At 42.2% G+C, this 15,296-nt stretch overlaps 1 protein-coding gene across 2 annotated transcripts in view; it reads left to right on the top strand.

Moving 5' to 3' along the window:
- PPP2R3A (protein phosphatase 2 regulatory subunit B''alpha) overlaps positions 1–15,296 on the top strand; it is a 564,984-nt gene that overhangs the window by 316,184 nt on the left and 233,504 nt on the right. The window contains exon 1 of one of the 2 annotated variants that reach the window (XM_069618017.1): positions 10,380–10,715. The exons of the other annotated variant lie outside the window; for it this stretch is intronic. Coding sequence (XP_069474118.1) covers positions 10,650–10,715 — 66 coding nt within the window. The 5' untranslated portion in view covers positions 10,380–10,649. Of the gene's footprint in view, positions 1–10,379; positions 10,716–15,296 lie in introns of those variants that run through there. 2 annotated transcript variants of the gene reach the window in all.

Genomic DNA, 15,296 nt, shown 5'->3' on the forward strand with positions numbered 1-15,296 from the left:
GCCGCCAACTCTTTCTCTCGCTCCTCATTATACATAGTGGCAGCTTGCTGCTTCCCTAGCCCTGCTATGAAGTACTCTGTGACATTTCAAATTTACAGAATTTAAAACGATAATAACAAAATCATGAAACAGTCACACACGCAATTTTGGTGGCAGGACATGACCAATAAGGAAATGTTTCTTTTTCTGGCTTTCTGGAGGTAACATTCAATGAGTTATGAAAAAAAAACCTTTTTAAAGCATTTGTCAACAATGTGATTCTTCATAGGGTTTAGTGAAGAATCAGTCAGCCAAAAATACAATAGTTGACTTCCGAGAAAAGGGCACTGATGTGACGTCCATGACTGCAAATGTATATATTTTTCTGTTTGGTGGTTTTATATTTCTCACTATTGTGGCATTTGTGTCTGCACATGACATATGATGGCATCGATCTAACTATAGAAAGGAGGAACACCTAGTATCCAGGGTCCATAACCAGTAACACAAAGAAGTGGTACTCTGGGTGAGAGAAACCACATTTATCAATAATACTTTGGTTTCAGTGTATTGTTTTTTTCTATAAAAGGCTTTCCTTTAAGTGTTTTTTGTACTCGGTGGTGCTTTCTTTGATTCTTCACACATTGGTGACATGAATTATATGTAATGATTTGTTTTCTATTTATCTGTTGTATTAAAATGTGATAGATACTCTTACTTATATCAAGCGTCCTACAGTCTGCATTCCACAGTGGTATTGTTTAATATATATATATGCTGATCCATTCAGTCCAGTCCAAGAGATATTCATGATATGATATGATGTGATATAAGTCATTTATACCGCACCTGTACACTGGTGTTTCTAGGCAATAGTCATACTCGTGACCGTGTTGTTGTTATTATTGATACATATGGTTTGTCTCACCCAGAGTACCACTTCTTTTTGTATGATGGCATCAGTTGCACATGTGGATTATATCTCAACATATAGTTAGTATGCCAGGCATAGGATGGTATTATTGGGGCATTTGGCATGTGGCGGCTATAAAATGATTGGCTTAACCATGCTTGTTTTTGTCTAGTTTTTGGGAAGGGAGATGTATTCCATCCTCGTATCTTCTGCGCTGGAATGTGGTTTTCTGATGGAAGTGCATGAGATGGTTGGGTGCAAGAGCCCTTGGTTGGTGAACATTTAGTAAGGTTGCAGTTCTCGCTCTTTCTGCACATATAGAATAAATACCTTTTAGTATCTTCGTTGGGTTGGTAGTCCATGCATGTGTTAAGGTTGTCTGGAATTTCATGATACTAAATATATGTTTATACCCAATCACCTCCTTGACCAATGTGTGACAACAGCCTGCTCAGTGTGGATGTACCTACCTGGAAAATCCAGATTTGTAGGTTTTCCGGTCTCTCTCTCTTTTATGCCTCCACTTAAGGTACATTTTGAAATGCTGCTACCCTTAATGGAGAACATTATCCAGAGGGTGTGTAGCCCTAGTGTATTTTGTGCCATGCAACGGCCATCACTAATGGGCAGGATGCGACCACAAAGTGACTTACCCTCCTCCCTCATTTGAGCTGCAAGAGAAGATTTAGTCAGGCATCCTGCACACGTAAAATTACACAATCCACATGAGATGGGCTACAGTCCTGAGTTCTTATATTCAACACTGCCAAATATACATACCTTGATGTTACCACGTCCCTTCTAAGAATGACAACAGACAGCAAATGATGGCTTCTAGGGGTCCCTACTGGGACCTGTATTCTTTTGACCATTACATAAAAACATAGCCAAGCCAATCCCCTAGTCTCCTAATCCTACTGCTACTGATCTCCTCCAGCCCTCCTGCAAGGTCGTGCTTGACATACCACCCTTATCCTCAAAGGAAGACCCAAGGGACGAACGGGCAAAGCAAATCTCCTATACCCCATTCCACAGCCACCCAAATGACTGAGGGGCGGGTCATTACCTATGCAAATCAGCCCTCCTTACCTCTTTAATAACCTTTAGGTGCCTACCCAAGCCATCCAGCCCCGTATCCTTGCACTTCTCCATACCCCAGTTTCATACATTACAATGAATAACTATGTATACCTCAACAGATGCAAATATATACAACCACACATGTGGTAAATCTTGTAATGTTTTGCTCTCCCAAGTTAGTGTCCCTCTGCGCCACTCCTCCCATGCAGGGATTTTGCTTACTGTGGTGGTCAACTAACCTCTGACCCTCATACGCACTGCGTACATGCTCACGAGTCACGACTTAAACCTGGTCTTCGTTAGCAGTGAGCGACCGACTATCGTGGTCTGTGCAGGGAGAGCACCCTATCCCCGCTGAACTCATGCTAGGACTTCGGGTAGGAATGCCCAGCTCACACCAGACGTCACCAAACGATTTTTGTCTCCTAAGTGCACGTGAATTTAGTGGAAAATCGAATTTATGTTGTGTGAAAAAGGGGAATCCCTCTTTGATCAGCCTGCGTGCTTTGAGGATGCGTACGTGCACGCGTGTGTGTTTGTGCCTGGCACTGGGGTTCAATGTGGAATGCTGGTATGCCCGCTATTTTACAGACAGCTGTTGTTGCGTGTCAGCCGTGGCTGAGGTTTGCACGAGTATCAGTGGAGCAGGGCTTATAGAGTCGCATGAATGAAGGAACCAGTTGCAAAGACGCCTGGCAAGCTACCCCGATTCTGTATTTTTCCCCATAGGAGAAACCCAGTCGGGATTCCCTTCACTTTAAGCGATGTGCTCTCTTATGTGGCGAAACGTGCTAGGAATTTGCCAGGTTTTCCATCCAACCGCTCCTATAAATAGCCGTCAATATTGGAATGAGCAGAAAGGTCAAGCATGGCCGCTGCACCATCTCAAACTAGCGTCCAAGTTATTTATACAGTAGATTACGCACGCTCCGGGGTGTGCCCTGCGCCAATGGAAATTCCTTCAAATCCGAGACAATCGACATATAAGCATGCATGAGCTGAACTGCCGATTGCACAGATGTTTCCCACTTGGGATTGTAAATGCTGCCAGAGCATTCTCACAATCTGGCTTCTTAAACTCGTCTGCAGGTACACTACGCATGCGCTCTCCATTTTCTGAGCTGATGGTGACACACAGCATCCCATTCAAAGTCGCTGTTAGTGGTCCACTGCATCACTTTTCTATTTGACAGCCTCCAAGCCCGGGTCTGTGTCCCTGTGTAGTGATGCATTTGGCCCTCATGGTCACCGGTTCAAAAGCCTGCAGCTCTACTCTTCATCCTGCTGAGGTCGATACAGTGACTTCTGCTGTGTGGGGTAGCATTGCACACCTGGTATCTGACTATTACACAGCCACAGTAGTGGCTGTGTAGTTATGGTTAAATTGCTAATCCCATAGGAAGAGCACTCTTTGGGCGGCTTATAATTTCACTCCCTCTGGACGAATCCTCACCAAACTTTGCAAAAAAAGTATATGGCCCACTCTGAATTTTTTTGCAAGGTTTGGTGAGGTTTGGCCCGGGGGGGGCAAAGTTACAGGAGGGTCCCAAAACTTTTCTTCCCATAGACTGAATGGGGAAAAAACTTTGCTAACGCCTACAGCCGAAACCGCTGGACGGATTTTCACCAAATTTGCGGCAGGAGTAGCGGCTTGGTCCCGAAAGTGTGCTTTTGTAAATTTGGTGAAAATCCGTCCAGTAGTTAGTTTTAAAACGATCAAAAAGTAGGTCACAAAAAAATAGTGATATCTATGTCCGCTCCGCGGACACATTTCCCTGTTCGTTCTGCAGATAGGACACCGATTGGCTAATTGGCTTGCGTCATGTCCGCGGACATGCGACGTGCTTGCTGATTGGCTGGAATGATGCATGAGGTGTGTCGTATTGTTTTGATGCATCCGCCATCTTGGATCCGCGGACAGCGCGGTGACAAATGGGGAGAAATACAACTTTGGCAAGTGTGTTGGTGCGTAAGAGTGTTTGGGGCGGGTGGGGGAGTAAGAGATGGGTCATATGCTGTATTTATTTAGGTGGCAGGCACCCCTGTTGTGTTTGTTCTGTTCCTGGACAGTCGCGCTGTCCGGGATGTCCGTAATTAGTGAAAATGGGGGTGTCCTAAGGACACTATTCCTGTCCGTAGGCAAGTTGAAACTGTTCTAAGAACACGCGCGGTGTCCGGGATGTCCGTAATTAACCAAAAAGGAGGTGTCCTAAGGACACTATTCCTGTCCATATTGTCCGCAGGCAAGTTGAACCTGTTCTAAAAACACGCGTGGTGTCCGGGATGTCCGTAATTAAAGAAAATGGAGGTGTCCTAAGGACACTGTACCTGTCCGTGCTGTACGCAAGCAAAATAAAACTGTTCTTAGAACATGTGTGGTGTCCGCGGACATAAATAATGCCCATATGGCATAGTTAAAATGTTTGATTCTATAAGTGTGATCTATGAGTGTGATATGCTGCGGTGGTGTGGCCAGGGCCTAGAGTCTTGGGTGTATGGCCGAAGGCCGTAGGTCATGCACCCAAGACTGTAGGACCTGGCCACAACCACCACAGCATATCACACCCATAGATCACATCCATAGAATGGAATATCTATGAAATATTTGCAAATCTACAGTTTATGTACTGTTTGATTTGTATAGTTTGTATGTGAAGTTGCAGTATAACATATACATGGAAGTAAACATTTTGAATTGTGGTGTACGGTTACATGTTTGCTTCAATGGTTGTGTTATGGAGCAGTATTTATGAGTTGTATTTATTATAATATACTTACTGTTTGGTTTGGTAACTGGAGTACATATATTCTTTGTCAATTTCTGTGATAAAAGAAAATATCATGTTAGTGTTGGTCGTTTATAAAGACTTATAACATTGAATAATAGACATTTTTGATTCATTTCGACCCTCATATTTAGTAGATTACAAACCAGTGTACTGTGTGATTTGCTCAGTTTCTGTGTTTGTTGCTTAAATCATTGGGTCTGTGGGAAAAAAAAACCATGTTGGATTAAAAGCCCCCTTTTTTTTGTTTTAGTACAGTAAACGTATTTCTGTGTTTTCAGTGTTTACTTGTTGTTTCTAGCTAATGTTCTATCTCTTAGCTTGTTGCAGATTGTTAGATACTTGTTGAATTGTAACTGGTTATAGTTTATTTATATTCTCAAGTTGCTAATCTATCTGTAGGGTTGTTGCAGATTCTTGGGGCAGTTAGATACATGTTGACATATTTTAACTGTTTATTTCTTGTTATTTTTTTAGTGGTATTGATTTATCTGTTTGGTTGTCGCAGAATCTTGGGGCAGTTAGATACCTGTTGGCGTATTTTAACTGTTTATAGTTTTTTAATTGAAGTTTTATTAATGTTTATGCACAGATTAGTTATAAAATTTTGGTTTTAAGAATATTAAATAAGCGTTTATAAGATTTGCTGGTAATCTTTGCTTTAAAGTAATGGTACTATCATTACATTCAAACCATCCATAATTCTTTTTTATATATGCAGTGTAGTGACCTGCATTGGTTATGGTTCCTGCATGGTAGATTATACCTATGGTTGTGAAGGTTTTCTTACCAAGTGATACTTGACCATTTGTGAATCCAGTCAGCTTGCAGTTATTTTTAGTACCATTTGCATTGTAACGTAGAAGCATTAGTATTACGTATCTACTATGTGTTTGTATTAGTAAGGGGAAGCGATTATCTGAATTGCAGGTAGTACATAATCTGCCATGGTTTGCATTTTGTACAAGTTGCTGAAATGGAACGGATTCACAGTTAGGTATGGATGCATACACAAAACGTTCATTAGGGATTTCTTTGTGTTGCATATTGCTGCAGAGAGTGCATGTATGTTTCCACATGTATGAAATCTGGAAGATTTCATTTATAGCTATGTTTTTGGTTTCCAGTACTAGTAGTAAGTACATTAGAAAATCTTGTGGATCTTCTTGAGAGTTTATAGTGAATTTCACCATTCCACCACAGTAGTCCAATTCTTGTCTTATTCCATGAACACTATATGTGTTGTCAGGATTGTTGGTTGCATAACATTTGCAAACACAATTGGTCCTTACTGTGTAAGTAAATGTTGTCAACAATAGGTGGCAATTGAAATAGAATATTGATTGCCACATTTGCGTAGCAATTTACACCAGTTATATTTGAAAATTTGAGTGGTCCAGGTAGTTCTGTGTCCAAGTAATTTTTTCGGAGTGTGTGTTGCTTCTTTGAAGAAGTACCTGAGTTACTTTGAGTAATAGATTCTTCTTTGATTGTAGTAATTGATGACGTATTAGCTTCTTTTACTCTCTTTGGAGGATTTGCAGTGAGATCCTGTTGCATTTCTGTTTGAAGTAGTTTTCTTTTACAACGTTTTCCTTTTTGTGGAACAGGATCTGTTTTTAGATGCGGGTGTATAGTGAACGTAGTCTATTGTATTCTAAAATACAAGGAATATCAGCGTTTACTTTACTTGCATCAAAGTTGATTAGAAATAGACCGTCAAGTTTACGCAAGCGTGATAGTGCTACGTAGCTCATGCCTTCTTTAAAGACTCTGTTCCCAATATCTATCAATGTTTTATCTAGGGTAAGACCTTGTGATTTGTGAATGGTGACTGTGTATGCTAGAGTTAGAGAAAATTGTTCTCTGTGTACATACATGTCTTTGAAAAGAAGGAATCGAGCTGTATCCTTTTTACTTCTGAAAGTTTGTCAAAGAGAATATTGACAAACTGAATGTTGTTGCCACGTGGGTATGTTTGAAAGCCAACAACTGTACCCAGTGCTCCATTAACTAGTCCTTGCTCCACGTCAAGGTTACGTTTAAGCATTACTCTACAGTTTAAAGATAATTTTAATATTTTCTCCAAACCAGCTGTGTTGGAGATTTTCTAACGTATCTAGTCTTGTTGTGGCTTGTTGACACATGGGTAGTGTCATACCATGTACGTCCAGTTTGTCTGTGGAGCAAATTTCAATTATTGGTTGCATTTCTTTTTTCAACATTGTTTCATTGAATTTGGAACAGCTTGCAAGAGTTGGCATTAAGGACATACAATTGACATTTTTGTGTGCTAATTGTTCCATGACAACAGTAGCACATGAGTTATGGCCATAAAGTGCATGGATGTGCCGGGTTTTTAATATTGCTTGTGCTTTTTGAGATAGTACACCAACTCTAATACTTTTTAAAATGTTGGCGTAAGTAGGTCTGTAGATTGGTGCATGTTTTCTGTTAATTCTCTGTATTGGAAATGTTGCCAAAGGTTGACATTTCCTATGCTGCCAATAGTTTTACAGCAGAGTTTGTGTCCTAAGGTTTTAAAAATAGATTCACCTTTCACTGGTGTCAATTGAAGAAGATCTCCGAAAACAATAATGTGTTTTCCTCCAAAGAGCTCTTCGTAGTTTGTTTTAAGTACTTCTTGCAATCTGAGGTGAATCAAAGCCAACATTAGTTTGGAGACCATGCTCGCTTCATCTATTAGTAGCATTTTCATTTGTTTCAACACTCTGCGTAGTTCCATTGCAACTTCGGTAGAAAGTTTGTAATATTCTAATTTGTTTTGGTGTTCTACTGGAAGGAGTAGTAATCGGTGTAAAGAGACACCGCCTATGTTGTAGGCAGCTAAACCTGTGGCAGCAGTTACATCAGCTGACAGTTTGTTGTTTGTCAATTGTTGAAAGAACTTGCTGATGATTTTGATTAAGAATGTTTTGCCTGAACCAGCTCCACCACTGACGTATAGTAGTATAGGTTTGTAATTTGATGAAGGTCTGACTTGTTTTCTTGATACTGTGGTGTATGAGGTTTGATGCGTTAGGTTATCAATTTTTTCTTGATCAGCTTACTTCCTGGCTTGTGTAAGGAAGGCATGTTTTCAACAGTAAGACAGGCACAAGTGACCACAGTTCAAGGGTGTTTATTGAACTTCAAAAAGGGTTTGAAAAAACGCCTATCTAATCCTAAATCTAAAGATGGGAGCAAGCTACGACCATCAAATAATAATAACGCAGTCCTAGTGGTGTCTTGTCAAAATAAAAGGGCCTATACTAATAACCATATTACTAATCCTTACCTCTAAATACAAATAGTGTAGGAAACAATGTTATGTAAAAGAAAGAAGTGTTCAAGAAATTATATGTCAGGATATTCAGGCCGTTGGCCTCCCTTCCCCACGTTTACAGAACGGGACAAGGCAGCACACTGGAGCGTAGCACAGGCTTTTCTAGCACAAGGGTGCAGTTCAAACATTAGCATCAGGGCCTTCTGTGCCCAAGTCTCTTTGCCTTTGAAAGTCTCTTCTTTCAGAGGGCCCGATCCGACAAACAAACAATAAGTTCCTTTCCTCCTAGCATTTCACATGTACTCAATTTCTCAGGTGATTCACTATTCACCTCTGACCCCCCTCAGCCAGGCTCAGATCCCCTTTAACACAATGCATGTAAGATTTTCATGAATCCAATTTCTCTGATTATTCATGGTTCACCCCGGATCCCCCTCAGCCATGCTTAGATCCGTTTTAACACAATGATCAATCAGTCTCCAACAGCCGGGCTCAGACCAACTTAATTCACTTTAACACAAACTTGCTTTAACCCAAAGCTTTAAATTGATCTCCTTCATTTGGGGTTGGATCAACTTGATCTACTTTGTGATCAACTATCTTGACAGTATCAACATCGAAGACTTTCGATTGTTCACAAGATTTAGCTGACCCGCCACAGGACCATTTCGATGCACAGTTCATTGCCACTGTTTCACCTTTGTCAACTCTCAGTTGGATACCTTAAAGAGACTTTCGAATGAGCATGCACGCAGTGCCGGACTACTCTGTCAAAGGTATTTATCTTGGTTTCAAAGTTCAATCACTCATCTGTCGTTCAATTTTACTTGCGTTGTTTATCACATGCGTTTCATACACTGTTCGCTTCAGCGCTCACCATACAATGTTGCTGCTTATAACCTTGGCTTCAACATAGACCGGTGTGGTATCGGTCTCCCCAAGTCACCGGCTGTGTTGATTTCACTGATGCTGCTTTGTTGTTAGAGCCAAGGACAGTACCGCGGCAGCTGGCAATTCTCCCCACCTTGATTATCGATGTGGGAGGGCCCCATGTACCAATGACACACAATGCAGGATTCTTTAGACTGATTTCCTGATCTTACGCTTTCTATTCTTGAGGCTTTTGTGAAAGTAACAGTTCCTTGTCGAAAAGGTCAAAGGCACTTCCCTCCTTGTGATCCCCTTTTGTTTCACTGTCTTTCTCATTGTGTTAAACTGCCATCTTGGAACTGCTGTTTCCTTGCGTGATTTGCCTTCCTCAGAGTGTGCTTTCGTGCTCTGCTTTTTATCTGTTTGGGTAAGTGTAATGGAAGTCAGATGGGCGTGATGGTCAGTAATTACCTGTCCCTAGCTGACCATTGTATTGGGACACGTCAGGTGTACAGCTCAGGTGTTTTTCCGTTTTTTCTCATAGCGAGCTGTCTGTGAGAAAGTGTTCATGTTGTGAAAGGGGGGGTTGAGTTCCAAAATATCCTACCTGGTAGTATGGGGTAAATGTGTTACAGCGAAGGGGATACAGCGTCTCACCTTCCGGTGTCCCACTCCCAGTCCCCGAGGACCCCTCACCCAGGTGATCCTCCCGCACTGGTGCACCCCAAGGAACTGGATCCAAAAGCGATGGCCATGTCCTGGCCAACTGGATGACAGATCCCTGGGGACTAGTGGGTGAGACCCCTTCATGTTTCTCACACTTGTTTCACAAAATGCCTTTGCAGGGGGTGGCTGTGACATTGTATGGAACAATGTGATGTCTTCGGAAATTATGCTCCTCATCCGGTAGCAGTTAGTTTGTTTCTATTCCGGTGAGTTGAATAATCAGGTTTTTAGAAATGTAGGTGGTTCAGCGTCATCCTTATTTCTTTGGGGATCCAGTTCCCTAGATGGCTATGAGAATGGAGAAAGCAGTTCCTCCAAAACATCTGGTTTCGATGCAGGGGTCGATAATTGATCTCAGGGTTCTTCTTGGCTGGTATTGGGTGGTTTTTGATTGGAGGAATTCAGCTCATTGATGAAGAGTGAGACTGGTCTGGTCAAAATGTGACCACATGTGTATTGCTTATATAACTGTTCAAAAAGAGAACACCCTCATCCTTTATCAGCTGGTGGGCATGTCTTATATATAGACATGTGCATCTCTCTAGTGCTAAATAAGATAGAATGCAGCATGTTTTATTGCGCTGGAAATGGAATCTTTTTAATTACTAACACGCTGTCCTCTTATCAGCTGATTATTTGAAATAAAATACGTGTGCTTCATCATAGGATTACATTGGAATGCTCTTTACCAAATGAGCGATGATTCCACCTATCCACTGTGACATCATGTAAGTCTGTCATAAAGCTGAAAGGAGGCCACATTGCAGAAACCAGTGTACAGCCATATAGGGTGGTGGAGGGGGAAATGTTTACTTTTCTTTCATTATAATTTTGAAGAAAGAAAAACATCAGAACTGGAAAAAAAGAGTCTACATGTTCACAACTACACAGGATAAATTCCCTTGTATCTCTGAACTCTCATAAATACAGCCTAGGCAGGCTTGATTGCTTAGCAGTTTGAGGAAGATGAGCTTCTTCTGTGGCTTCAGCTTTTGTGTTTGTGCCGGGGATGTTAGCTCTCTTCACCCCATCTGATACCAGCACTGACTTGACCAGAAGAACAAGAAACTGTGGGGTGAGTATCTTTTGGGGTCAACAGGGTTTATATTAGAATGTATACAGACCTGGAACACCTTCACAACTAGAGTACCTGAGTGCACTGTTCTATCGCTTCTTGAGAAGTAATTGGCACTCCCTCCCCACACAAACACAAAGAAACACAGACATACACACACGCGCACCCTGAAGATTGATGAAAACCCCTTTTGCTCTCCTGATATCGGAATTAAAGAGATAGGCAAATCAGTGATAACGATAGCACACTTAAATCTAAAAATCAGGGGGCATGAGAGTGAAGAATGGAAGTCAATTACAACAATTTCTTTTGTGTAGAGAGTTTTGAGAACTGCTTAGAGGTGTCAATCGTAATCAGTTTTTAGATTCTCTACTTCCTTACTCTGTCGCCTAACACACATGCGCAGGACCAACCTGGAGACAACTTGTATAGTAGCAGCTATGGTGTATTTCAGCCCTTTAGAAGACTGAGTGTGCAGGCAGCTTCTGATTCTTTCTCATTCTATTTCCCAGCTATTTTCCTTTTTAAGTCAAAAGCTGGAATAACACACATTTCCTGTCACAATCCTTAGTCAGAAAAACAAGTGAAACTTGTGAATAATTGCTGCAGTCTCACATCATGGGCAAACATGCCTTTTTTGTACTCCTTTGCCTATCACACCTGTTACTCCTAACCGCAGCATTGGGTTTCCCCCCTTTGAATTGTGGGTTCTTCACAAAAAGTGCCTGCTGATTTCCTACATAAGATGATACATAGATGGATAAAAGAATATAAAAGAACCCCCGCCCCACTCTCATCACATTGTTTTTGCTCTCAATTTCCATCAACTGAACAAGGCCTGTGCCAACTCTAATTGCTTATTTTAAGAAGGGTTCCTTGTGTGAGCAGGCATGTTCCTTTTCACTTCTTTTGAGTAGTGGCTGGTGCAAGATGTTGCAGCTCACTCCGTAGTCACTGTGGATATTCTAGGGTCGAGCATGTGACCATTCTATAAAAGCGATTATGTAGCCTTTCTTTTGGGGGATCCTGATGAAGTCAGGAAGGGCTGACCGTGCTGTCCCATTGGATGATTTCTTCTTGACCAATAAAATAGTGACACTTGGACTTTGATTCTGAGATGTCTTGCTTCTTTGATGTGATTCCCAGCCAGGGGAGCAGGCTGCCTGTATCCTACGGCTTTCCTAGCGAGAAGCTAAATGTGTGTTGCAGGAGGCGCTTGTGAGCAGTTCGGTTATCACTGTCTGCTGAACAAACCCTCAGGATATCTATGGGGCAACGCGTTTGTTTGGCAGCAAGACAACGCATAGCAACACAGGTTTGAATCCTGGTTTTGCGCTTAGAAACTGGTCTCCGGTATTAAGTGTGTTATAAAAGAACAAATATCATTGTAATTATCTTCCTTAAAACAGCCAGCAAAACCAGCCCGGTCTTTGGTCTAAGATGGTAGAGGAATCCTATTCAGTTTGTTAGAGAGCATGACAAAGAAAGACTTGCATCCCATGTAAGCATACTCTTACAGTATGTTGGGAAATCCTGCGTATGCGTGGGATGACTAGTGGTGAATAATGGTTAACATAGCATTATGCCCTCCCATAGGGTTTAATATCTTGGGTCTTGCCCTATGTTCAAGAGGCCCTGCTATGGGCATTTTATGGTGCACAGCTCCTAGGCATTCTTGAAATGAAGTTGGATAAGTTAGCGGAGCTTGCACTTGTTGCCGTGGGGATGTTGCTTTTCTTGAGCTAGTCCATATTATTCAAGGTAACCTTGTCGTAGCTAGACTCTACCGCCCGCCCTTGAGAATGTTCAGTAATGAGAGTGTAGGAATCGAGAATTCCGCCAAAAAGAGTCACATTTCCTCCATATATCACTTGTTATGAAAGAGGATTTTCTACAGGTTGTGCCCACCATGGAAATGCAGTAATTATTTCTCATACAGAGGTTGATGGAACATGTTGGCAAGTTGGCAACGTTTTGGATCCTCCACTGAGTCACTGGAGAGGTGATTCCAGGAGGTGTGCTAACCGTGGTACAAGTCATGTCTGTAATGTTTGTGGTTACAGAGAGAGTAACGATTTTCATGACTACTGTGACTGGATAATCAAGATGTTATTACATAGTCAAAGCCATTTTAATACCGTTTTCCATCTACTGCCGTTTTTTCCAAATCGATCTAGGAAAATGACTCCCCCCAGATCCCCCCTTGTGTTTACTTGGCTGTTTTTCAAGGACCCGAACTGAATAACACTTGTTACAATGTTTGGTGTGACTCTATCCAATTGCCTCTTTGTCTGAGGATGGCAAAGGTAGTAAGCTCTGAGATGGGGGATTCTGAACTGATCCAGAAAGGCCTTTATCGCCTAAGAGTTGGCTTGCAGCACTTGTCCATGACTATCATTGAAGGACTTTTTTTTTTTTTTTCTTTCAAAGACCTACTAGAGGAATGGGATGGTTGTTCTGGTCTCCTTTATGAACTTCATATCTATTCACTTGGACGTGTAGTCCACCATGACTACTGTATATTTTTCCTTGCCTCCCTTCTCATTGCTCCATCGAGTCTATGAAGCTGACTGTGACTTTACACCAGGTCTTGGGCATCCATTCCAAAGTGTGCAATGGGCCTTTCTAATAGCCAGTCTTATGGCTCTTCACCAATATACATGGCAATTTCTGACTTGCTTCCTAACGTCAGTGTCATCTGACACCACCCTGTCAAGATCTGGTCACTAGTGGTCTGCAGGAGTTGACGCTGGGCCCATGGACTCCAGTGAGTAACAAAATGTTTGCTTTTACTACCTGCTTCAATCTGAACTCCCCCAGCGGAAAGGGGATTGGGACAAAATAACAAACGCAGACAATTCCACAGCTTGTGGACAACTAAAGATTGGAAAGGGGAAGAACCAAGTATTCAATTCTTATATGCAACTCAACGACAGAACATAAAGGCTAACATGGAATTGCCTCCTACTCATTTACCTGATAACCTCCGCTCAAAGCCAGCAGGTTAAAAACCATTTGGTATTATGCAGAACAACAGCAAGTTGTTATGATTATGAAGAACTTCCCTTGTTATGTGTGAAATTTCAGAACTTTGAAGGCCACTCGCATATATTTTCTGAAAGGTCACTATTTCCCCCACCCCCTCCCTCACAGCTTACCCATGCCCTCACTCTTTAACTCAAGGTGGGTTTTCTCCCCTCAAAATCCACTTTGCTCCCACGCTCCTGTTAACATCACTACCCGACCCCCCACTCCTCTCACATACAAACGAGCACATAAGCACCAACAGACACACACACACACACACACACACACACACACACACACATAAACTTAGTTACCTGCTGCATCCATGGCTTCCTTCTTCTGCCTGGCCTTGATGTGTCTATCAGCCCCTGCGTGCACTTGTGTGTGGCAGGAGTGTGACAGCTTGCTTTAGAAAGACTGCTCTGAGTGGTTGAGCTAAAAGGAGTGACAAAACACAATTCTTTTTGTATGCTAACTTTTTGTAATGGGGGTGAGAGAGAAGAGAAATGCATTGCTTGGTGATCCCTATGGTTTGGGAAGCCTTTAAGGCATGTATTATAGAAGTGGGCTATAACCTTTTCTCAAATCTGGGACAAGTAGTAGTTTTCTACTTGTATTGCGGTTTTTTTGGGGAGCTGCTAGTGGTGAGCATTTAACTTTCCCTCCCATCTTAGTTGAGCTGTGGGATCATTGACATTCCTGTTGGTCAGCTGCTGTACCTGTTGTGATACATTCTGCTCTGCAGGGGAGAGTGCTGCTTGGCTAAAGTGGAAGAGGAAGGACATGTCAGTGGTAGTCTGGGTATAGCACCTGGTGTATTTTGACTTTTTTTATCAATGGGTTGACTGACAAGTCTTCATACAAATGTATCAGGGTCCTCCAAAGGCAAGTAACAACTGGAACATCAAAGTAATAAAAAAATGAGCATACACCAAGCAGGAAGTAACGCAGTTTATTACAGGCCCAGACACAGCTGGGAGAGCCAAGTTCAAACAGCATGATCAAACGAAACTGAATGAAGAGATCTGTCGACGCCTCCTCCTGCAAGCAAACTTTGTATTCATTCCTCACATAATTAGCATAAACAAAATTGTAGCAACCATTGTCATCCTATGAAGCTTATTGGTGGGACCATGTTAGTCCCCTATAGCTAAGCATCATAATTGGAGCAAGCCATCCTGACCCCTGCTGTCCAACACCACCCCTCGCAACATCATAAACCTTTCCATACCGCCCCATTATAATGTTTATTACCATTACATGACTGTGCGGACCGCTGGAACTTTATTATCCTGCCGTTGGTCAGTTTTCATGATACACACAAGACAACCTAAGCTTGGCAAAGGGGAGACATTCACACGGCATCCAATCAATGAGGTGCCCCGCGGACATGAGCAAGGACACAAAACACTGTTGCACCCTAGGGAGACTGAAACTCTCCCAATGATTGTTCCCCTGCCGGCACACCCCCTCACCTTGCAGCCCTCTTCCCAAGCCCATCTGCCAAGGGGCGATTTAAAACTGCTTAACCCCACATGATTCTACTCCTATTTG

The sequence above is a fragment of the Ambystoma mexicanum genome, chromosome 10 (assembly GCF_040938575.1).
Source record: "Ambystoma mexicanum isolate Mex_15411 chromosome 10, UKY_AmexF1_1, whole genome shotgun sequence".
Classification (NCBI taxonomy): Eukaryota; Metazoa; Chordata; class Amphibia; order Caudata; family Ambystomatidae; genus Ambystoma; species Ambystoma mexicanum.